General features: G+C 39.0%; 1 protein-coding gene and 1 long non-coding RNA gene across 8 annotated transcripts in view; one reads left to right on the plus strand and one right to left on the minus strand.

Moving 5' to 3' along the window:
• Window positions 1-303: 303 nt before the first annotated feature.
• LOC137999911 (uncharacterized) overlaps window positions 304-25,341 on the minus strand; it is a 69,788-nt gene continuing 44,750 nt past the window's right edge. Inside the window, exons 3-4 of one of the 3 annotated variants that reach the window (XR_011123029.1) lie at window positions 3,812-5,351; window positions 304-722 (exon numbers count right to left, since the gene is read on the minus strand). This is a non-coding gene — a long non-coding RNA (uncharacterized lncRNA). Of the gene's footprint in view, window positions 723-2,015; window positions 5,352-6,069; window positions 6,103-25,341 lie in introns of those variants that run through there. The other 2 variants (XR_011123030.1, XR_011123028.1) reach the window with 2 other exon arrangements.
• Window positions 8,244-25,058, plus strand: LOC137999897 (T-box transcription factor TBX20-like). Of its 5 annotated transcripts, none has more exons than XM_068845868.1 (8): window positions 8,263-8,394; window positions 15,319-15,394; window positions 19,767-20,007; window positions 20,417-20,690; window positions 21,132-21,290; window positions 21,960-22,036; window positions 22,724-22,881; window positions 24,287-25,058. In XM_068845868.1, the coding sequence occupies exons 3-8, from the start codon at window positions 19,841-19,843 to the stop codon at window positions 24,484-24,486; spliced, it is 1,035 nt and encodes a 344-aa protein (XP_068701969.1). In that variant the 5' UTR covers window positions 8,263-8,394; window positions 15,319-15,394; window positions 19,767-19,840; the 3' UTR covers window positions 24,487-25,058. The 5 variants fall into 5 exon arrangements, with proteins under 5 accessions (XP_068701967.1, XP_068701969.1, XP_068701968.1 ...); XM_068845869.1 differs by lacking the exon at window positions 8,263-8,394 and adding an exon at window positions 8,523-8,777; XM_068845866.1 differs by lacking the exon at window positions 15,319-15,394 and having other exon boundaries at window positions 8,244-8,394.

Genomic DNA, 25,341 nt, shown 5'->3' on the forward strand with positions numbered 1-25,341 from the left:
TTATGGTCCATCACGGGGTTACCCCCAGCATTTCGCCTGTATCCATTTATACACATGGGTGGAGAGAGGCACCGTGGGCGTAAAGTGTCTTGCCCAAGAACACAACACAATTTCCCCGGCCAGGACCCGAACCCGGACCACTCGATCCGGAGTCGAGAACTCTAACCATGATCACTGTTTTTTAAGCTAGAATAGAGTCAAACGTCTTTGGGCTAGCTTTATTCCAGCGATAACATCGGTGCTGGGTACCCAGTTTGTGCCCAATCCTCCTTCTGTTTAGCATACCAAAAAAAGATGCTGGTTTTTACAAGGAATTGACATTTCAGTTGATTCTACGGGCATAAACGTAACGCAAGAACCGTGAGCGTCTGGTCTTGTCGAGACAGAGGTGAGAGATGGGTTCATGCAGACTGGGATGCCTTAAATGCTTTGTTGTAAACATGGTGGTTCACGAGGGAAGTTGTCTCTCTGGCCTTTCCATGGATGAATTTCAGGACCTCACCGATAACATTTGGGCAAGTTTGGAAAGCTAAAAATTTCAATCAATGCAGTATTTTTCCGGTAGGACTGGGTGGCCCGACACTTATAAAAGACTCTATGAAATGAAAATCGGGGGTCTCCCCTTGTCATGGAATGGCAGAACTACCCAGAATTCATTTTAGGTATGAACGAGGCAACTTGAGAAGCACGAGACTGGTCCTCATCAAATGGCTGAAGCGAGGCTGGAAGAAAAAGTAGAAGAAAATTCTAGTCAGATTACTAAGTAGTAGCCCTGGCGTGTGCTGTTAACGTAGACTTCTGATTTCTGAACAAGTTTGTATCATAGAAAAGTCGCAACAACGTAGTGCTTTTTTCGCTGTTATCCTTGTAGCAAAAACCAGTTATGGCCCGTTCACTCGCCTAGAATGTTTCAGTCTTTTTTTAAGTAATTACCAATAAAGATCACTTACTTAACTGCAGTTCGTATATAAAATCTCATAGATCCTCTATCATTTCAAGTAGAAATGACTATCGTGAAGGGCTTCTGATCTCTTATAGCGCTAGCCTCCAGCTAACAGAAAGACCAATCTACTAAAACTAGGAAAAACACAAGATCCGTTTTGATAGTCAATAGGACACCAACCCAAACACCTTTTTAATAAAACTATCTCTCTCTCCTCAGAGCGGAATTTTGAGGCTTTTCGCTTTTAAACTAATTGCCTTTAAATTCAATCTAGTTATTTTAGCCCCACGTGAGATCGTTCACAAGTTTGAATTCCAAGAGTTCCTGATTACAAGACCTTAAACCTGTGTCGCAAATTAAGCGAAGATATATAATATGTTTTTTGGCGGATTCTCCAGATCAAAAAGTCACGTAGACGGGGGTCCAAAATGCCGGTAGTATCTTTGTATTGGACTTTGCCTTCCTTGTGTATTGAGACCCCGCTGTTAAAATATCTGCGCGGTCGTCACGTAAACGGTGACCCAGAATGCAGGTTTTAAACGCTGTAGTGTCTTTGTTGTGAACTTTGCCTTCCTTGTGGGTTTAAGCCCTGCTGTTAAATATCTGACAGGTGTTGTTTCCCACTTAAGCGACACGCATAATGGAAGGACACTGTCACGAGAGGTTCACCAAAAATTAATGTTGCATTTCCTTTTTGCAGTTTATTATTCTTAAACTTCAAGCACGTTGCAATTAGTTGACTCAAAATCATAGCGCAGCATTCTAAAGTATGTCCTTTTCCACTTGATTGCTGTCAGCCAGGGGCCGGTTGTTCAAATCCTGGTTAGTGCTGACCGTTCAGTTGTTTAGAGGTGTGAAAACCTATACGCTTCCAAAGGTTTTCATGGTATTCACATGATGATGGTTAGCGCTAACCATGCTTCGAGAAACCCGGGCCAGGGGCTCGTTTCTCGAAAGTCCCGAAAAATTTTCGGGCCCAAAAAGCCATTTGAGAACCTGCCAGCCGCTTGTTTGGAAACGCCGATCTTTTGATATGTTTTCAAGGTAACAAAAAGCAAACTGACTGTGAAGTTTGAAGACTAAAATCCTCTCCGTCCTTGAGATACAGAGAGAATTTTGACCCAAAAAATGCCCGTAAAGTTTCGGGACGTTTGAGAAACGGGCCCAAGGAGACAAATCGCTTTAAGTTTGAAACCGTCGATTTGTGGTTGTTTACTAACTTCGCCCAGATATAGTAGGCCGGGCAACTAATACAACAGCTATTGCTGATGGCTTTGGCCAGTTTCCCACACAAAAACACAATGAAGTAAGGCTTACTCTTCGAAACCAGTCAAAGTGGGTTCTTGACACCTCCCCGGCGACAGACAGGGCTCATGAACAAAAACTTTATGAGAGGAGGTCTTCGCCGGTTTATTCTTTATTCGAGAAGACTTGCTAGATTAGTAGTTTAAGCATTTATAGAATTATATTCAAGAATACTGAGGACCTTTGTTGAAGCAGATGAAAACAATTGAGGCCACTTTTCCCATGAATCTAGATCTTACTTACGACAAAAAAGTAAAGCAATGCAAGGCCAGTGGGTCTTTAAAGCCCGATTTTTGATGAGTTGGCCCCACAGATCGCCTCTAATTAGGCTGGCCACAAATATGCATATTGCAGTGCATTTTGATATCTGCTACAACCGGTAAATTTTTTTTAACCGTACTCCAGTTCATATTGTAGCGGAATTCGGTTTGTGGAATCTACGCGAGACCGTCAGGGACACCCAACGTCAATTTTCGGAAAATATCTGTTCGGAAGACGATTTGAGATCTAGAATTTTCGGAACATTTGTTCCAAAATTTCTTGCTTGTCTGCCTGTCCTAGGATTTTCGAACATCTAAAAAATGAAATAATTGCCCATTTTTAACGGATTTTTACCCTAAACAGGTCACCTAGAACTTTCGGGAGCCCTTTTTCTGGCTGAAATTTTCGAAAAGGTATGTTTTGATCCCTATAATTTTTGGATCACTAGACTTTCAGCTAGGAAATCCGAACAGATAAAAACAATTTAGGGGGTAAAAATATGCCTACATCTACCGTTTAAACACCAAAATAGTTTAACAATGCTATGTTTAAGTGGTTTTGAACTATATTCTCGTTGGGTGCCCCTGGACTGTCAAGTGCCATGTTTTTGAGAGATTTTATTTTAGAAAGATGCCATGCTGACCGCGACTTGTGCCCAATGTTTTGAAAGGCGGAAAGGCTTCAACGTATTTTGTACTCTTAATCCTAAATCAGAAGAGCTTAAGAAAACAATGAGTTAGGTAAATAGCAGCCAAGCGTATTTCGAATGAGGATCCGGATGTAGCCTGACTCAGTTATGCCCTTTCATTGTCATGTGCCTGGCCGCCGGATTTGTAGCATATGTGCTAGCAGTCATTGTGTAACCGATGGGAGACCGCCGATTTATCTGCGAAGTTCCCAATGAGTCAATAGACAGAATTAGATTAGCAAATACAGGTCTTGAGTTCTTGTCATGCACAAAGTCAGTATCAAAATACCATAATACTTTTTGTTTGTCCCACGAAAATTTTGCATAAGCATTGTTTATATTTTCTCTTGAGACTTACAATGGTCCCTAGAGAAACTGGAAACAATGCTTATGGAACATTTTGGAAAGACCAACAAAGAGTATTATGGCATTTTTGATACTGGCTTATAAAATAACTCTCCAGGCATTCTATGAAATACAACACAATTTGATACAATAACAACTCAATACAACTGACAACTGACAAAATACAAAATAGTTATTCGAGATTCTCACTGTAAGTTACAAAGTGTAATATTTAGTGAATGATAATGGGTCGATACTGAAGAACATACCTTTAAAGCAAAAAGGTTAAAATCAATGAACTGTGTACAAGAGATCGACGGCTTCAAAAAGACCACCTAATGTTAGGAAACTTGCGAACGCCGAGACGTTTTGAATCACGGAAGGAAATCCCTCTCCCGGTCTTGTCTTAAAGAGACTCCTTGACAATATAAATGTGGCACTGCATGACGAGGCATGTTACAATGTCCGTGGCTCAAAAGCATCTCGAGCTTAAGCTGCCCATTAGTTCTCAAGACCAACGTGACAATGGCTATTTCCATTCTATTGACGGGTTTACAGGTTCGTAGAAATCTTTTCGAAGCAATCCCGGTGTCAATGCGAGAAAATGTTGGCCTACGAGCCTATAGGTTCAAGCAGGTAAATAAATGCGAACGTGTTGCTCACAAAGAACACAAAGGTCGTTGTGAGATGCCACTGATTTTGCATAGAAAAACATTAAAAATTGCGTAGATTTAATTTGTCAAGTCACTTTCAAAACGTCTTGGATAGATTTTTAGGTTAAAACCATTTTTTTCCGTTTTAAAAAGTAGTATGCTTGTGGAGGTTCTCCTGCGCATCTTCGATACAAAATTAAAATTGAATTATGCCCGAAGTCAAGTAGGAAAACCTAGCAAAGGGAATGAACTACACCTCAAGGTAAAGCACAGCTCCTTAGTTACAAATAAAGAGGAAATAAATGAATGAACGAATGGATGAATGTATAAATGAGATTAAAGTCGCAAGATTCCCTAAGGTAGTGGTAGGCCCTATTTATGCACCTCTAAACAGCATATCAGTTGTACCATACTTGTTGCAGTCGAGAATCTTTCCAAAAAGTGCGCAGTGGTCACTTTGACTGACATAACTATCCGAGCCTGGTAAACATGATGACGTGAACTACTCTTAGACAATAACTGAAGTCAGGTTTTACAGGCAAACTTCAAAAAGTAAAGTCAGGGATCAGGAATCATGATGGCGCAGTGATGAGAACGCTGGCCTCCTTCCAATGTGGCCCGGGTTCGACTCCCAGCCTGCATGGGGATTTGTCGGCACATTCACTGGGTTGAGTTTGTTGGTGCTCTTCTCTGCTCCAAGGGGGTTTTCTCCAGGTACTCCGGTTTTCCTCAAAAATCAGCCTAGGATTAGATACTCGGAGTTGAGTTGGATTCCGTTTCATTTCTGAAGTGTCTCCGATCCGAAGATCTTCATATAGGGATTTACGACAACATATCTTGTTGATAGGAGCTATGAGGCAAAGGTTGAGCCTCATGATTTATTAGCTCCATTTCAGGAATGTTACTTTTCCATTCAACATTACCTCAGAGCGGCCAAAATTGCAAATAATATGAAAGGTACATAAATGACAAGATTGTTTATACTTCTGTTTCCTTGACAAACAACTGAAATATACTCGTCCGGTATTTCCTGATCAGCAAACTCCTCTCCTTGCTCGCGTCCTGGGAAGGTCGGATGAAAAAGGATGATTTAAATCTGCTTCTGTTGTTTATAATTTCTGTTCGTTAAGAGGAAATGCCATGATTGAGCCTACATCTGAAAAAAATATGATAGGTATGTGACTCGTTATAGCTTCGAGGAAAAGACCACTGGCAGTTGGATAAGTTTTCAGTTCAGTTTCAGTTTTTTATTTCTACATATTTCTACATTAAACTACATTGCAATAGTTTCCCAGATTTTTGATGCTGCAAGAGAAAAAGTAGTAGCACCATAATAATTACTTATACTTAGCTTGGTCTATAGATATTAAAATTGGTTGCAAATCTAGTATTACAGCTATGAATCTCAGAGGCTAGTCTAAGAGTTCCAGAAAATATTGCTGGGATGTTTTTGGGATCACTTTTAATTTTATGTATAAAAAAAGGGCTAATTTAAATTTGTAAATGTTTTCGAGTGTGAGGGTCTGTAGAATATTGAAGTAGGACATAGTACTGACTATGATTCCTGCTATGAGCAAAGAATATGCCACGTAGTCTAGAAAAAATTCTCCAGAAGCGAGTAGAATCGACACCGGAGGGACCTTAAGAGCACTTCATAGGATCTGGAGTCTCATGATGGCATGGAAAATCGAATAATTGGCGTATGAAATCCTGAACATGAGTTTCTTGACTGATATCATACCTATCTGTCGCAGACAACCGTATTAGTTGTCCATATTGGCTCAGTTCTTATTAAGAAGCTAATCCTGTCTAAGTGGCGTGACTTGAGCTTGGCTTATTCACCTTCAGCTAGCTTTTGCCTTGATTTGTCTTACCTTAAGCCTTAACTGATTTCCACTTGAAAGAGACTGAGAAAGAGAAAAGCAAGCAAACAAGAAAACTTGTTGAAACCCGGCCATAGGTTACTGTTAAGCGAGGTCCAGAACCATCCTGATTAGGAAGGTTCCAGTATAAATCGACAAAAATACCTCTGGCTCTTGATGTGATACAAAACATTTACTTTAACCAATTCCATTGGGCTCAATTCTCAATAACATGATCCCTCTTCATTCCTCCATTTCAATGTTTTAAAGAAGCTGGTAGATTCAGCAATGTAACCAATGATATTGAGTTGGAGTTTGTGACTGTGTTTTCATCGCGATATTGATATTAATTGGCAAAAAGTGTTCAAATGATGGATTGTCCTCCATGGACCTGCGATGCTAATCATTACACACGGGTGAAAGTACAGCAACAGACATAATGTTGGGGGAGAGTGCTACCAGATCAAAATATAAACGGTTCAGGAATAATAAGTTTATTAGTAGGATACCGACTATTTCCCAGTGAAAAAAATTCAATATTATGGTTTGTTTTGTCCACCCTTATCAAAGGTGCAAGGCGAAATTCTGTTTGTCGAAGCCAAGAAAGTACTACTAAACAGCATAATGACGAGGATAAACCTAATTTGCCTGGAAATCAAAGCAAATTAGGTTTATCCTTTTCCTTATAAAGTTATCAAGACAAATTAATTAAGGGATTTAAGCTTCTCAAACCTTTCGAGATTCGATTTTTGTTGTTGTCGTAATTTTTGCTCTTAGAAGAGTGGTCGTCAAGTGATTCTCCATATGAATGATGTATGAAGACCGTCGTTTGAAAACGTATATACTTGATACTATATGGTCATGATTGATAATCAGGAGAAGACTATCACACGAAGCTATAAAATCAGTTTAATTAAGAAACAAAAGCTGAGAAAGAAGAAGACGGAAGGAAAAGAAGAAAAGAGAAAGAAGCTATGCGATGCGAAAACACCGTAAAAAACGTAGGACAATTTGTCAATAAAAGCACAGTGACAAAAGAAATTAACGCATTCGTTAGCCACTGACATATTACGGTACCACAGCTTAAGTGAAACTAAAATGTAGTTACAGTGTATAGCGATAATTAATAGTACAAAAGGTATTACGCAGAGATAAATATATACTTGGCTACTTGGATATCGTTTATTAGGAAACTTTTATAACTTAGCCATGTACGGTCATGTACAAGACTGGATTACATTATCTTATCTGGCCGCTAGGAAGCCCTAACAAGATAGCAAATGTAAAGAAACAACAAAACAACTTAGTGAACAATAAAGGCATGATTTCTTTTGTAAGGGAAATTTTGTAGTTCTTTCGAAAGCGACCCTGTAGAGGAGTTCAGTTTCAGTTCTTTTAGAAATGTCTACTATATATGTAAATTTCGGTTGCTTTAAATTTAAACATACAGAGCGGCAACGCAGAACTTCCCCTTCCTAGGTAAAAAGAAAAGAAAGGAACTTTATTTAGTGTTTAATCTTCCAGCGCCGGAGAGCACTAATCGGCGACACTGTAAATTGAAATTAACAAGTTAACTCAAATCAAATCAAATTTTGGTTTTTTGGATCTTGTCAACTTTGCTCCAACTCAGAAAAAAAAAAAACGGGTCGGATCGAAAGAAAATCCAGCATTTCCTGTCCTTAGCAAATTTATTTTACTTAAGTTAAGAACTAATTGAACGGGACTAATGCCAGAAGCTTAAGGTGTCTGCTGTTAAAGCTGATGTTTGAATTCCTCCAGTTTTTAACGACTGACTTCGCCACCAGTTTTTGTTCTTTTTGCAAATTTTCCAGGTTTATTTTGTTGTGAATAATACAAATTCTACCTTTAACAAAACTGAACGGTTGACGTAGGATGTACACATTCCTCGTTTCAATTGTTGTTTATAATAAATTCACCCCCTTAATTGATAGAGCTTTTCGTCCCAAAATTACATGCTGAAAGCCACGAATGCAACTAAATCTATCACAGATATGCGTATTGTATAATTAAAATCCCCAAAACCAATTACAGAAATCTTCCTAAAGCAAAGCAAATAATCGTCTTAATAGTTGATTTGCTTTGTCTGTTCTTACCATAATACATTTCAGCACCGATTGTATAAAACGAATTCGGATTCTTCAATGACTCCCCTCATATAAATCCCGTTTGATTGACAGAGAAAGTGTTTGTAAAGATATCATTTATATAGTGTACTGAGCGCTGAAGCAGAGCTGTGCTCAGCAAATAGTACCTCCTCAAAAGTTCAGTGCTCGATGATGTGGTACGATGCGCCAGGAATGGAACAGACGTTGAAAGGTGACAATAACTTACGAGGAAATACTTTCTAAAAACCCACTTTACTGTGGTAGTTGTATTGCCAGAATATAAGCGTAGATTATAACACCAACCACAAGTAGATAATTTTGGATTCATCCGGATAAGTGAATATTTATGGATCATGGTTACATTTACGAGCGATGTAATGGATTTAACCATTGTATCGAGATGTCTTTGCCAAGAGCAAAGAACATTTCTCTGCTTCCGAGTATCTCTGAATTTTCCGATCTTGTTATAAATTTCGAAGAACATAAATCATCACTCAGTAAAAGGAAAAACTTGTTGTGGGAGAATCAAGCTGGATTCAATTGCAAGCCTGTGACGGAACGGTTCATACAAGTGATGAATGCCAACCAGTAATGGTTAGTCCAAGTCATAATTTCGTATAATTTTGAAGCATATTGCCAAACAGACATAATTCTTGAAAGTAAGGTTAACAGGTTTAGAAAAAGGTAAAAAAAAAACGTATTCGGTCATAAATCTTATTAAATCATGCACTTTTTCATCAAGAATGCAGTGTTACGGTTTAATTTTATTTGTTAATAAGATTGTTGCCCATTAAATTTACACAGTTGTTATCAGATTAGTAAGTTCTAGATGTGTTAATGAATGAATGCCATCGTGATAACTTTGGTACGCACAAAATAGTAACACAAGGTTGACCTTGGGCAAAAAGTAATTTTTGTGGCTTACGGGAGACGAGATGGAAGGGAGAAGCTTGAAGGCCCCGGAGGGACAGGTGTAATTTCTGGTTTGTCACCGGTCTGAGCTAAAGAGCTATGAACCTCTTTCAATCATGAAGTTGAAAATGAGTTTGGACGATATGGTAGGACACTGAAAAAGCTGATCACCCAGCCTCGCCTTTCATGCATTCTGATTGGTCAGTTGTACCCGTAGAAACAACTTTCAAAATAAATGGCCATGCTTTATTCAGCAGGAGCTCACAAGGCGCAGGATACTTCGGTCAAGAGTGATCTTTTTGTTGTCCTCTGAAGTTCGAAAGTTGAAAAAACTGTGATTATGCTTTTCACATTTGAATAAAAATAAGCTGACGCCCCGTCTGCAAATGATCCGAACTGGTCTATTTTTCTCCGAAGAAAGCCATCTTGGGATTCTACGTCCAGTTAGTTTTCGTTCACACTATAGCGCTAGCCTAGGTTGGTCATCCAGAATTAACTGTTCTCTCCCAGATCAACCGCGTGACATGCTCCCAAGGTCTTCATTGCTCTGCTCGACAAAATAAAATACTGTAAATTATGCGATAAAAGATTATTGTATCAATGTGTCAATGATAGTTCATTTCGAGCTGAAAGAATGTTCTGAGATCAGCAGAGCTCTGATGCTCGATGAATCTCCAGTGTAGCCATATGTGAAATCGAAGTAGCTTAAGTTGGTCGTCCCTTTAAACCGTCCAAGGCTTATTGGTATTATTTCGCCGATCAAACTGGACGAGGCTCTGCTAAAATACATGTTTAATTAAGGCCCAGACAAAATAGCTTCAAAACCCGCCCGTAGGGTCAATTGTTTTCAACTAGATAACAGAGTATTGTTTTGTTCAACCATTCAAAATGGGGCCAGCGAAGAACTAATGGGTGAATGCATCGATCTCAGCGTTGGTGTCTTTTTTCTTTTTGAAATGTACAACTTATGTCGCCCTTTTGAAAAGCTCCAAAATGTTGAAAATAACCAGAATGGCCACAAAATTATTATTGCAAAATTTTAAGAGAGTTTTAAAAACAGCACATGCATGTCCACACTCAATATCATCTACTGAGACACCTTTTTCCAGAAACGTTCCTCTGTCTGTCTTTACAAACTAATTCATGTCTTGAAATGATTTTTATCGGTTGTGTAGGCAAAACACAAATTTCTATCAAAACCAGCATTTTTAATGAAAATTGATGTTGATCTGGGGTCAGACTCGTGTCGCTCAAGGGAAAAGGAAGCAGTAAATGGCTTGTCGTAAGCTTTACATTGAGTTGGGTCTCGACCAAAGCAATTTTAATTTTAACCGTCTATATCCCCTTCATTCCCATGGGGTAAAAGAGTAAATGTGTAAGTTTTCGTGAAACTTGATTCTCTTGGATCTTTGTAATGAGAGCGAGAGCTGTTGGCAATGAAAAAACTCCTCAAGGTTTATTTCATGGCAAATTTATTAAGAGGATCAGTTTCCACGAGTGAAATGTTTTTGAATGATGAACGGATGTGGAGGTTCAAGCATTTCGTTGTTTAGGGATATAGTCCAACTTGTTTTGCCCTTGGCCAAAGGGTAGCTAAAGGGTTAAGTCGAAAGCTTTTGTGGGAGAAGCTGATTGTATTGGCTGGCCTGTTTAACTTCTACAGTTAAATGAAAAGGCTTTATTCCTAAACTTTCCGAGTTTAAAAGAGCATCGGAGAGTTTGTCATGCTGACTCGATTGAAACTTGATCTAAGAGAATATAAACAGCACAGACAAACTTCTTCACACCATCAGCAGAAAGCCGTCTCAATTATCGCTATAAATCATTTACTGGCAAGTCTATTTTATTATATCGGAGTAAGGCCTGAATCGTGACTCAAATGAGTCCGTAGACAACATTATCTCAGTGTAAACGATTGTTTATTATTCTTCCACATCTTCCCATCTTTTTACACTGACTATCGCATTGGTGTGACAGTCTCTCGGTCCCCTCGTTCACTCTTCGTCTTAATTGTTATTTCACACTTAAATGCAAATTTTAATCCATCCGTACAAGCTATGTTTTGATACTGCGGGCAATCTTGCATGTTCAGACTAATGTACAATTTAATTGATCAATAATAGTATTGGACTGAGGCTTTGCAACTGTTGTCGAAAATGATCACACACTCATCCAGTATTGCTAAAGGAATTTTACATATATTATGCAACATTAAAAAGCGCGTACCGTACCTAGAGTAGTGTTTTATGGCACATGAGATTGTGATATCTTAACCCATGTCAAGTCATGAAACGAGTGAATAATAGTTCTTACTTCAAATTGGTTCTTTCAGAGTTAAATGCTGATTTCAATGTATTAGTACAAGCTTGTTTGTTTTGAAACCCTTCAATCTCGTTAAAAGCGGAAAAACCTCCTAGAGTACAATTTATAGTCTAGGATATTAACTGATATCACTGCTTTAAATAATTCATTTTTTATTAAGTCGTTCCTTTTCTTTTTAATGGTTAAAGAAAGCAGTTGAGCCCTTTTATTCAGCTTTTTGGGTAAGATTTGTTCTTGTCACGGGTCTTGCACCGCGGCTACCGGGCAATACCTCGGGGCGTAATCTTTAGAGTGTATCAGGGCTAATAGATCTGTATCTTATAAGAAAGGCGAAAAGTTTTTACAGAAGAATACTTCAATTGCGAAGTTATCAAGTGCTATAGATCGTTTAAGACCTGCACTTGCTGCCTGTTGTTCCTTCATAATGGAAATCGATAATATTTACCATCCCGATGATGTGGTACGCTATTCAGCTTTTTTATTCAATAGCTTCATTCCCTCATGCTTGGTAAATAAATAGTGGCAACACCAATTAAGTAAACGACCGAGAGAGACGTTTTCTTCAACTAAGCCGATCAGTTCTCAGTGCCGTGGTGGAATATTTTCTGTCGCGACACGCAGAAATTCACTAGAATTACCATCACCGTCGGAAACTGTTTCCGTTGTTGTCTGAGCGACCCTCATGCAAGCAAGTAGCTGACATATAATTCTCAAGATAAATAATGTAATCTTTGGTGAGTGTTCTGAGCTATAATTTATACTCTAATAGCTTGTTAAAAGCCATTCTTGAATGTAAACGAAGCCCCACCATTTTGAGAGAGAGCAGGAAATCTGGGGCTCAAATAATCTCAGTTGGAAAATAATGATTGTAGAACTCGAAACACCCAAAAACGTACGGAAAATACAAACTGATTCACTATAACATCGTACTACTATGGAAAGCTTTGCAGCGGGAAACAGAAACTGAGACGTTTGCAAATCTTCTGGGAAGTAAACATAGATAGCTTTGACCTTGTGACAACAACGAACTTTCTCCATTTTGATCATTAGCTTCTTAACAGTAGGGCAAGAACTTGAGTCCGGAAACACTTTTGGAACTTTTTAATAGATAGACTAGTTCTTTTCACATAAAGATGTGGAGAAATATATATCTGTGTTCCTGAACTTGTTATACTGAAACAAGATGCAATTTCTATTGAAACCATAGTCTGGAAAGCTCATTTAATAAACTAAACTACAACGCCGTAAATTAGGTGTTTTGTTTTCTTTACATTCTCAACTGGGAGTTGTTGCATGGTTCTCCGTGGAAATACTTTTTCACCAGGTGATAGCCCCACGGGTAAGGTAAGTACCGAATTAATAAACACGATGAAAAGTGTGCGTGGCTGAGATTGGAGATAAGGAAAGAGCGGATGGAGTGTATCAGTTGTCTACCCTTAATTTCTCCCTGACATTCATGCCAAAACGGCAATGAGTTGTCGTTTGATAATTTTCATCAATAATTCAAAGAAAAAGCGTTAGATTCGTGTTTTTAAGACAATTTAGTAACCGAACATATGCTGCAAGAGCTTCTGAAGAAGGTTATGTGCAAACTATAGACTCTTCCCATCCCTTATCATACCTTTCATCAACCTGCATTCAAAGCTGATAATTAAAATCCTCTGAAAATTACAACACTTGTATAATATTTCTTATCTTTGGTGCGAAGGCGTCCTTTCTGAGATATGACATTCAATTGCAAGAGTTTTAAAGAGTTTGCTATGCGATAAGCATCTCAGTCTTGAATGAATGCTTTGAGAATTCGAAGATCCAGCGGGACAAATATCATCCTAAGACAATTGCGAAATAAATTGGTATGGACTTTCAGCCAGTTAATTTCATATGATTTCAACCTTTTTCAACTCAGTTCCAAATCGTTTTGATCGTGTTGACAGTGCATAATAACCGTAGAACACTGTTTTATTATCTCAGGTACCCCACTCGCCTTTGTCATTTTTTCTCTTAGCATTCTAGGCGGTATTTATTAGGTGGAACAGAGTTAAGTGAAACAGAGAGCATTTTATTGACGACTCATAGTTATTTAACGCTGAATAAAATTCCAGGGTATTAATCAGTTCCGAAATAGAAGGGCCAACAAAAGTAAAATAGAAGAAGGAACAAAACGAACCGGGTACAATAAATAGAAATTTAGACAACCTATATTTCACACTCACAAAACGCTTTGACCTCAGTGTTAACTGAGGAAGACCATAGACCGTGATAGGAGAGCAAAGAGGACAACACGATTCCTTCCAAATTCAAAAGTTAGCTCAGACAAACAATAACTGTTGGACACCTCAAGTTTGTAATATCCCGCCACCGTGTTCGAAGACCATGCAAGGTGTTGAGTTGGATCATGTGGAATGTGTCAGTCCTAACAAGCATCACATATTCGACCTACAGCTGTACAGTGCATTGTTCAACAAAATTCTTATCCTTGCGTTTGATGTTTAAAATTTGGCTCCTTTGGCCAGCATAGTTTTAACGGTTGAAATTCTTGGCAAGTTTGGCTTGGTCCAGCGGGAAAGGAAACGCAAGGACAGTCGGAATTGAAGAAGAAGACAGAGCCGAAAAAGAACGTACAGCAACAACAACAACTTGTTTATGGGAGCATTGATCTTTTTTTCACAAAATAACCGTAGAAAGCAGGAGAGAAACTCTCAAGTAACATTGGTAATTCGTTTAATTTTCACAATCCCAAGATATCGTGTATTTGCGTTTATTTAACAGTCGAAATCCTCCCCAAACGTCCCCTGCCCATTGCCAAACTGTATATCACGAGCCCACACAGCAGGAGGGGCATCATATTAATTATCCCTAAATGAGATGACACACCAACAGAGTCACGCATCACTCCCGTGTCTTCGCTCCACAGTGATGTCTGTTTTTTCCCTAAACCTATACGTTTTTTTTACACTAATGCTGTGCTAATTGTCTCGCGTTGGCACGATGTAGTTGATAATCGGCTTGCTGGCAAGAAATCGGTCCGTGGATTAAAAAGAGTGTTTTGTTTTGGGATTCATCGGTCACAATGCGTTGGGTAACAACATGATCACTGGAAAAACAGATTATATTCAATATTATTACCGTAACATTATCATGCTATTTTTGGCTTCACTAGAATATTCAGAGTATATTATATACAACACCCGAGTTTGGGTTATTGAGGTGTTTCTCGGGTTGGTCCAAAGGAAAGAGCGGTGTGCAGAATTTTGGTCGTAAACGAACAAATTTTACCGTAAATTTCTGGGTATGAATTTGACTGTGGAGGAAATGTCCTTACAGATTAACAAACCAGACGGCCCAAAACAGACTTAAGCGCTGAATGAGCTGATGTAAAGCGATTTAAGAACGTTTCGCTTCCGGTGATTTAGCAGCGGAAGACGCGAACTGTGGTATCAGGGATAGTCTCGGAAAATGATCGCCCGGTCTACCGAAGTATCATACAATCTAAAGTTTTGAGCGAGTTGTGTGGTATTGGAAGGCGGAAGAAAAAATAAATCCCTCTAAACTAATTCAAGGCGTTTGATCCGGTTTAAAGCTGGCTAAAGCGCCATTTTTGTACAAGTTCGGAAGACAGACAAGTACCAAGCCCTTTCAATTGTTTTGAGTGCCAAAAATTTGGCTCATTTTACGGGAAACGCCCATATCTGCACAAGACAACTAAAAAGCTGTCAAACTGAATGAGGTCCCTATCAATTCACGTTCCTGCGACAGGCTAGAAACTGGTGAGCATTGAATGTGGCTAAGTTACAAAGCAACCCGCTTCCACGTGATTAATGATAATCTTTTCCAAAGCTGACAAGATAAACTTCTCCTAAACTCAATATAAGGTGTTAACATGCTCGTTTTTCATTCGCAGGTTGCTGTGTGAAATGCATACCCCATATTCTTGCACCTTGCCTACTATCTGATATTGCCCAGGCAAAGATCTGCAGGTCAGAACTTTCGCATTGGCAAGGTCATATCCAGCTCTCAAATGCACAGAACGTGGTCCGGGTTCTTCTTCGTTGTTTGTTGACTCGAGAAAGTGGTCAAAGCGACACTTGTGGAAAAGTTTTCATCCACCAATCAAACAAGCATAAAATATATCTAAACAAACATTCTTTTTGAGAGGATACACCCACAGCATTGCGGTTAAAGAAATGTCAGTAGGAATATTTTAGGCTCGCATGGTATTTTGAAAGAAAAGTCGGATATTGAAGACCAAGCCTTACGCGAGACTTTCTCGACTAGGTCCAAATATCTGCTGCAGCAAATACACGCGCTTTCAAAAGAGCACGAATCCAAACAACGTTGACAAATAGACTTTCCCACTCAGATAATGTACTTAAGGAGGAATCGCGTTTTCGTTTGGTTTTGCAAGGTTGTTAAGTAGTTGGCACATATTCAATAAAATCCCTTCGCTTTGAAAGCTAAGAACTGTTGCACGTAACTTCAACATTTTTTGCCTTTATTGAAAGGGTTAGAAACTCATAGTGAATTTATGTATGGATCGAAAAATCTCAAAGCCATGAGATCCTCTGTGTTTCCAAATATGGAAATCACCAATGCCTAAAGTGAAAAGCCAACCTACTAAAATTCCGGAAACAATTATCCGTCAGAAAACTCCTTATTTTTTGACAATCGATGAAACGAGGAAGTAGTTCTTGCCACTTGCGGCAGGGCCTCAGTTTGACCACTATAATTTCACTGTCAGCACCAAATTCTCTTTCGATGTACAGGTGGTTGGGCGGGAAGAGTTATTCATGTAGTAACTCGGCTTGATGATGAAATCAGGGCCTTGCAAGAAAGATAGGTCTAGACGATAACTACCAAAATAATACATCTTTGGCGAAATATCACATTGTATGTTGGCTTAGACTATGTAAATCATTGAAATATGTAAAAACAGATTTAACGAAAAAATGATCTTGACAAATTGAATGATTTCGAGAGCTTTTGGGAATTTGGAGTTTTTAACAGACTTTATTACGTTAAAAATTATCGAAGTGCTTTACAGAACACTTGCTGTTGTCTTGCCGAGAGGTTCATGTACATTTAAACTTGACATTTTTTTTTCTAAACTCCGAGTCTTAGCAAATAATTACTAACGTTAAAGTCAGTGGTGTCATTCCATTGATAACTTTGAGCGTTTCGAGGGCTTTGAGCTTTTTAAGAGTTTGGCGTATTCGATGGAATGACGAATGGTTCATGGATCTAGCAAATCACAAGATCTCCATTTCTAGCGATAATTTCCCGGGTAGAATCCTCGTGTTTTTATGTCACTCAGTTTTCCTTACGGATGCCTGCCCGGACGATTTTATCAATTGAAAGCTCTACGGCTTTCACACCTAGTGTCACGATTAACAAGTGGGTGACAAAATTATCTACGATCTTCTTCATCCGGAACTCGGGTGGAAGCTAACGATAAGGCAGATACGTAGACTTGCAGCATCAACACGTTTCAGCTCGCTGCAATTTGTCATAAAGGTGATGCAATAGGGCAAATGTAAATTGCATAATTCATCAAAATCAGAGGCAATTATTATCTACTATCATTTCTTCAACAAGACTAAACATGGTGCAAAAACAATCAGCTCATAGAGTTAAAGATGTTCTTATCGACCGTCTTTAGATCTCGTAGCTTGAGAGTCCTATTTTGATAGCAGATCACTACTTGGGCTTCCTAATGTATAAGTTAATAACCCCGACATGTCTGGAGAAATAACTGTAACTGCTGCAAGCCAATGTTTTCCTATTAACACTTTTTTTCTTCTAATCGTCTTCTTCAATTTTTTTTTAATTGCACTATTATTTTTTTTGTTTTAAAAGATCACACTTAAAGCACAGCCCATGACTATACTGAAGTGATTAGTAAATAGCAAACCGGTATGCCATGCCTATTTCGTCCACTGAATCACGAAAATCAAAATAGCCTGAACAGAAACGCGATACGGTTGGCAAGATACCGACTAGAGTTGAATTTCGCAGTGTAATACATCTTATGCCACCTTCGGTTCTTCCCAGGCGGTTCACGTCCCGTAAAAACAAGGACAGATTGTAAATAAACAGCTTAATTGAGCGTTGAAAGACATCGAGATGTCTATCCCTTTGAACGCATATGGCGATAGTTTACACCCTCTGGATGCTTAAGGCGAAGAAAGTCATTTTTAAAACACATCATGCAGCCCATCAACCTCGCGAAATCCTTGATACCGTAAAGTTTGTTAAGTGGCCGGTTGGAAAAGGGTCTTGACAGATCAAGTTTTTCTCGTTGACTCGGTCTCCGGGCGAGTTCTTAAGAAAACAGACTTCATTCGCAGCCAAGCTTTTCTCCCTTTCTCGTGCATGTCGTGAGCGCCAAACCAGACCGAAATCGAATATTTTATTGAAATAATGAAATAATTGAGTTCCTATTCATGTTAATGCGACACTTAACTAGATTCTTATCAGTATATTAAGCTAATTAAGTGCGTGGTGTGAATGGTATTTGATTTCATGTATGCCAGATCGATTTAGCACGGGTCAAGAGGAAAGTGTGACTCTTTCTGCCTTGGCAAATCAGTAGTTAGTTTTTTGTCATAGAGCTATGAAGATCCTATAAAACATACAGGAAATGTCGTCCTCCGCGAGTGCTTTTTCCTCAACGAGTAGGCTGAGCAGAGGGTATCGTCTTGGATAAACATGTCAATTCAGGAAGCAGAGCAATTTCGGTACTTCTACAAAATCCAGATGTGAAGAGTCGCTAATGTTATCTGGTGAAGATCTTTGTTCTCATCACGAAATAAAAGAACTGTTTCTTTGTGCTGAACGTCTCGATTAGCGAAAAGCTTTTCAATAGGCTGAATGAGTTCGTCGGTATTTGTTGCTTTTCTTCAGCTGTGATACGAAAGATCTAAATGCGTGGGAAAATAACTTGCCTTGTCAACAGCCATTCCTCTCTCATCCGATATAGATAAAATGTCATTTTGTTTCGCGAAAAAAAGCTATTGTCCAGATTCATTCATTTTCTTTCAGTCATTTGTGGTAGATAGTAAATCAAGAAATATCTTGATAGTTTTTTAGCGAAACCGTTGAAAAAGAAAAAGGATAGGCAAACAAATCTCTTTTCCAGAGACATGCGGCCGGTATTAACGCGCCTGCCCACGGAAAAAAACGCGAAAACCCAATTCGGATTGCGCTGATAAAAACAACTATCTTGAAAAAAGAAAGTACGACCAATATCCGAATACTATCATTTCCAACAAATAAACAAACGTATAAACGGTGTAGGTTAGAGCCGATCCGATGAATTCTTTTCCGCCCAGCACTGACTGTCAAATTGCAAAAGTGTTTAACATGTACGACTAAAGTACAGATATTTTGTGCGATGATCTCTTTAAAGGATGTGGTTGAAAGTTATTCATAGGATTTAGAATAAACCATATCGTTTCCTTTTAGATTTCTACAATCACCTTTCATCGAGTGCGAAGAGGTCTCATCACGCATCTCACCTCTGTTTAACACAAACAGTTGATTTTCTGTCCAATAAATTCAGTTACTGGCAAGGTTTTAAAGACATATATTTACATTCCCATAAGAGACACTGCAACTGAATATCATAGTTGTAATAGAAAAACGAAACGCCACATGTGTGGACGGATTCAAGTGGAGAGAAGTCAACGATGAACAATTCTCAACAAAATTAAAAACAAATAAACCGCTACGCAAACACGATAATATGGTCTAATATTTCGCCAATGTACTCTCTTTTGCCCCTTTTCTCAAGAGAACAACGTGCTGACATTAAGTGTGCATACTTTTGACCGATAGCCTTCCTGAAATTCAAACAAGTTCCGTATGTGACGTATTGGGTTTTAAAATGAGTGGCATTTGACGTGGTATTCTGGGATAGGGTCTCGACCCAGTTCTTTGTACCATTGAGAGATACCACGACTGTCATCACGGTATTAATTGCTGTTTATTGCCTGTTTGCCAAAGAACTTAGCAGCTTGCGTGAACGGCCGGGCACGACAACTACCAGAAGCGTTCTCTGTAAAGCGTACAAAACCTGTAATGGAATGTTCATCTTCACTATCCTCAAAAGCAAATGCTTTCTCCATAGCCTCGTTGATGTCTTCCAGGGACGGCAAAAGCGAGCTTGGTATGAAAGCCAAATCGAAGGGCAGCGAATTTCATACACTTATCAATTCAGTCATCCGTTTTGAGAATAACAAAGTGGCGTAAACATGCATGAGGACGGCGCGGTTTGGATACAAAACATTCCGCTATGAAAATAAGACAACGCTTTGTTTATGATGTAAACGTTGAATTGTTGTTTATGTTTAGATCTAAGAGAATCTTCAAAAGACAAGGAGGGGTTCTCGGATAACGAATTTACGGAACCACCACCGGCAAAGAGGATGAAGTCGTCCTCGAGCGAAATTCCCACGGATGACGAGGACGCCGAGGTGTTTGACGATTCTTCAAAGGACGACCTTAGAAATATCACAGTGGAACTTGAAGGGAAGGAGTTGTGGGAACGATTCAGTGATTTGGGAACTGAAATGATTATAACTAAGGCTGGAAGGTGTGAATCATAACTGATATTCAAGCATCCAGTGACATGTTAAGTTGATAACCTGGAGAAAGCGTCCGCTTTTATCGCCCTGCCCGGCGCCCTACCACCAGTATATCCCAGCGCTAACCGCTAATAAATCGCTGCCGGAAGTGCTAGTTGTTAAAAAGATAAGGAGGTGTTTTGTAAACACCTTTTTTCCTTTTTCATAAACAGAAACACTGTTCGCATGAACCGGATCATTCACGAAAACCGTAACTACAGAAAATGAAATATAATTTTGATTTGACACTTGATAAGCGATGATAAAAGAGCTACGTAGCCTATAATGGACCAAGCAAAGACAAAAATTGACACAAGTGAATTGTTTTTCTAAGCCTTGTTTTCTCTAACACTCATTCTTAATTTGACTTATTTCCAGACGTATGTTTCCCACGCTGAGAATATCGGTGAACGGTGTGGACCCCAAGGCAAATTACATGGTTTTGATGGATATTGTACCTGTTGACGAAAAACGCTACAGGTACGCCTACCATCGCTCTACTTGGCTTGTTGCGGGGAAAGCAGACCCACCAGCCCCTGTTAGGTTGTACATGCATCCAGATTCACCTTTCACTGGGGAGCAGCTGCTAAAACAGATTATATCATTTGAGAAAGTCAAACTGACCAACAACGACGGGGACCGGAATGGCCACGTAAGTCTAGACAAACACACTGGATAAGTGTTAGTTATTTTCTCTAAGCTTTCTCGGTTCTAGTTGTTATAAGGAAATCTTATTTTCAGGGAGGCAGTCGTCAATCCTTTTTATCCGCTTGTCTCTCAGTTTAACGCGGGGGAGGAAAAAAAAAATTTGCTTTGATAACGTTTTGTGGTATAATCAGACGGAAAGCGAGTTTCGCTGATGACGAGCCTCGTGTCATGGCAAACAATGACTGTAAAGGCAAGCCTTGGAAGTTATCACTAGAATATGGAGAAGTCCCTAAATATGAATTTTCTGAGAGAGGTCAATGGCCCTTCTTCAGACACCCTCCTGTTTTGCAGAAAAACGAATTCCCACATATGGAAAGTGATCATGGCGTTGTTGTTGGCAAGCTATTTGTAGCCATTTCATTTGTTCTGCTCTCAAATTTTTCAGCTCATCTTAAATTCCATGCATAAGTACCAACCGAGAGTGCACATAATTCGCAAACGTGACCACACAGCTTCAGTAATCAACCTCAAGTCAGAGGAGATGAAAACATTCACGTTTGCCGAGACGAATTTTATCGGAGTAACAGCATACCAAAACCAACTGGTGAGCAAAAAGGTCTTTGGACCAATTGTTGATTTTTAAAATAAATTGATAAACCTGGCACTTCAAAACGATCTTCCTCCATTTTCGTTTAAAACCCAGGATTAAGCACAGTTGTACCTTGAAGTTTTTCTAATTTAATTAACATTTAATTAGGACAGACACATGCAAACTTGAGGGCTATTTTTATGCAGATGGCAGCCTTTAAAAACTCCCATGCTACTTTTTTAGAATGAGCTAGATCGACAAACGATGTCATCGGGTTTTAGATGCAAAGTGATTTTTTACGTCGAGTCATTGCCCTGAAACCGATTCCTAAATAACAAAACTGTGTTACTGTACACGACTGTCCATTAACTTTCTTAGGCCCGACTCGCACACCGTTTCGATCGTAACAAATTAAATCAGACTTCCTCAACTCACAAAGTTTAACTGGTTGCGAGAGATTATGAAGTGTTGTCTTTTAGGGTACTGAATCGTGCTTGGGAACTTACTTATAACTCAAATGCCTGAGCAACGGATGCATGCCTTGACCACAAACTCACTAATTCATAGGTCTTCGTCAGTCATCACCATTTCGTTGTGGTTTTTGTGATCCGTTAGGGAAGCTGATTAAGTTTGACTTCTACTTTATAATAAGTCTCAGTCACTTTTGCTTTACGTTCTTTTCAGATCACTCGATTAAAAATAGATAGCAATCCATTTGCCAAAGGTTTCCGGGATTCATCGCGTCTAATTCCTGTAGAAAGGTTGGTGCCATTGGTTTTAAGTCAAAATTCGCAAACATCGTCACTCTCGTCTCGCAAAAAGCAATCTCGCAACAAATCAAAATGTTACTAATTGTGCCCTTTTGAGTTGACGTGCGAGTATACGTGGGCAGGTAGTCAAATACAATTTTCAGTGTATTCCAAGAAAACTAAAGTTCTTGGCACTTGTCCGAGCGACAATTTGGGCTACTGTCTTCGACAACCGTACCAGTCTGTTTGAAAACACTACTAAATTGCATCAAGCTTAAACGAAACCTTCTTTATGCCATCGAGATGAGAAATCGTAACTTTTCGACAATCTTGCCACGAAATTGCATAACACAGTGTTTGCATGAATACTTACTGGTAACCGTAACCGTAACCTTTCTCCTGGATTTTTAAAATGACTTCCAGCCTTAGGTTTCTATTGCACTCAACTCTTCTGCTCTCATTTCCTTCTTTCATCGATATTTTTTAATTGTGAAAAACAGCTCCATTTATTTAGAATGAATAACCGATGATCTAAGAATTGACTTTCGAACATTAGACATGATTAGAATTTGTCGACTACCTGTCAATAGGATGCTATGTGGCCACTTCAAAAGGGCGGTCAATTCTCCACGAAATGCAAACAACACTTGCCTTGCCGTTTCATTTGGAGAAGGGAATTTACTTTTTGTTTCCTTTTAGGGAATGTTTACACGACAACCATCTACAAGCAATCATGCCGGACCCACTTTATTCTTCTGTACCCTTCCCTCTGTTATCACAAATGGGCGTTAACAACAGGTACCAAGTACCAAAGATTGGATGCAGACCACAAGACAAAGGATCCTTCTTCCAGTCAGGTGACTTAAGATTTATGACACACATATATGTTAAGCATTAAAGGGGACATTTTTTCAGTCGAAGTGGTTGGTATTCGTCTGAAACAGAGGACATTTAAAACGATGATGCTTTTCTTTCCTATTTTTTCTTTCTTTCTTCTAACTCACAACGAAAGGGATCGTTACTTAACACCTGTACGGGTGGTTTTAAGTGAACTAATGAATCAAAGAACAAGAGATGATCTTTTCCTTTCTCAGTTGCCACAAGCTTCTTACCAGAAGCCGCCGTCTGCCGATATTGGAAAGATCTACGCTTGACCGAGTTGGTCGGAAATCAACCCGGACAAACAGTGTCGATAAATAAATAAAAAACTGCGAGTTGCTTTCTCAGGTCCACGTTGCAGGTTGAACATGCCGTTTTTGTTGAATAACTAATTCGCTGAAAGACAGAGCGTCAAGCATCTTTTGTTGCTGTTCTGTCTCCAATTATCAACTCAACCAAAAGCGAGAACAATTTTTGACGAGCAAATTAGAGAGACGGCTTATGGCAAGCAGTCCAATTTACGAGGGCAAATAGGTTATTCATCGAACAAAAACTCTCGGAAACTTCGCAATCAGTTTCACCGAGGTACCACTTTCTCAAGAACAGAAGGATAAAGAAAATTATCACGTTTCTGTTCGAGTGAATTGTCCTGTGATTTTTCTCCGGTTTTCTTAGAGCGATTATCAAGTGCATTTACTGCCAGAAGTTTGAAAATTGATTCCAGATAACCGTAAGAATGCGGCTATTTATGGAAGAAAATTGTTTGATGAACTTAACGCTATGGCAAATGTGGTTTTTCTCCAAATGATGAAGACAGGGTAAACAAGGGATATTCTCGCCAAATTCTTCGCACTTCATTCCCGGAAATTTAGAAGTTCAAGTCTCCAAAAGACGTTCCTCTTTTTGTTGATTGCATAATACAGGAAGACCGAACAGCCATGGATCGGGGACGACCTTAGTCATACCCGCGACATGCGGGTATGAAAAAAACACGTCATTCAATGCCAATAAGACGTTTTTAATGTCTATTTTCCCGCTACATGCACTTATTGCGTTAGAGATTCCAATTTAAACAAGATAGTCTCCTCAACACTGATTAGCCTTGCGATATAAATGACAGGCATGATGTCCTTGTATTTCTGAGGCCGACTTCGACAAAACTTGCAGACTTTTACCACAATTTGTAATGGAATATCCAGATTTTAAAATGAATTTTATTTGAAATGCCACCCTTCCTGATCAATTTTGGCTCCCAAATTGATCGCTGTCTTTGCGCCAGTTGAACCTCTTAACATGTGTGGGCACACAAGTCTTAGTGGTTTCCTCTTCCTTCATGTGATATTTTGAAACTTATCAATTGTTTTATTGTTTTATTATTTGCAGGCTGTCTTCAACCCCCATCGCCAACTATTCCAAGATTACCGTTCGCTGGTGTCCTCGGTGGATACCGCCAGCAGAGATTGCCCAATCTTCTCACGTCAACGTTTGCCGCGCCAACGTCGGTGGGACATCTAGAAACTAGCCCACTTCCCCCTTTCAGCGTCCACGGAGACTTTCCTAGCCCTTCATTGCCTTTCTTTTAAGCTTTTAAGCGTCAAATGTTGTTACGAGTATAACTGCTTCAGTAAGAAAAGAAAGCTGCTATGAAAAACGAAGTCTTGTGTCCATGCGTCCCTACCCACGATTTGACATGATAATCAGTGGTAGAACGCACTCCACGCTTCTTAAGCAAGAATTCTTACTCCAGTAAGGAAAATGCCTCGTCCAAGAGCAAAGTAATTAATGACTTGTCAGTGAGTCCATGAGTTGTAAGTAAGAAAGTTGTTTTTTTGATAAGATAATGGAGTCTTTCGAATAATGTAATTTCGTTACACTAAATCATGTATAATGTACATTTTATTATGTTGACGATTCGAAGAAACCTTTTCTCGTGTTGAGCAGAACAGTAGGTCTAATAGACCAAGTCTATCTTAATTAAGCTTACAAATTGACTTGTAAGTCGATTATATATGAAGGGATTATAATTTATTGCCTTTTCCCGATTTTCTTTTCTTGGCCTCTATACGCGTTACTGATATGTAAATTTAAATATTAAATTTTTATTTAAGTAGACGAGAAGGTGTATTAATAAATATCTTTTTTCTTTAATTGAAAAGACGTGGTAATCGTTCAACAAAAATGATAACGAGTTAAGACATCGATTTAGTGAGACAATCGAAATGAAAGCCTTCACTGACGTCCAAAGAATTATTATAGATACAAACGTGAGAAACCCTTTTTGAGTGATGGAATGAAAACTCTGACAAGGTGATTGCCTTTGTCACTTGGCGAATACAGCTCAGATTTATATGCAAGAACTAACTCTCTCTCACTGTTGCCAAATCCAGGAAACTCTTCACTGGACAGAGTATTTTTGCTTCACGATTAAACATAAAAAA

The sequence above is a fragment of the Montipora foliosa genome, chromosome 4 (genome assembly GCF_036669935.1).
Source record: "Montipora foliosa isolate CH-2021 chromosome 4, ASM3666993v2, whole genome shotgun sequence".
NCBI lineage: Eukaryota > Metazoa > Cnidaria > Anthozoa > Scleractinia > Acroporidae > Montipora > Montipora foliosa.

Excerpts from the sequence above, each read along its gene's own strand:
- LOC137999897 (XM_068845865.1), top strand. The coding sequence starts at position 19,494 with ATGGAATGTTCATCTTCACTATCCTCAAAAGCAAATGCTTTCTCCATA. Across the intron at positions 20,008-20,416 it reads ATTATAACTAAGGCTGGAAG|ACGTATGTTTCCCACGCTGA; the intron begins GTGTGAATCATA and ends ACTTATTTCCAG. Across the intron at positions 20,691-21,131 it reads ACGGGGACCGGAATGGCCAC|CTCATCTTAAATTCCATGCA; the intron begins GTAAGTCTAGAC and ends CAAATTTTTCAG.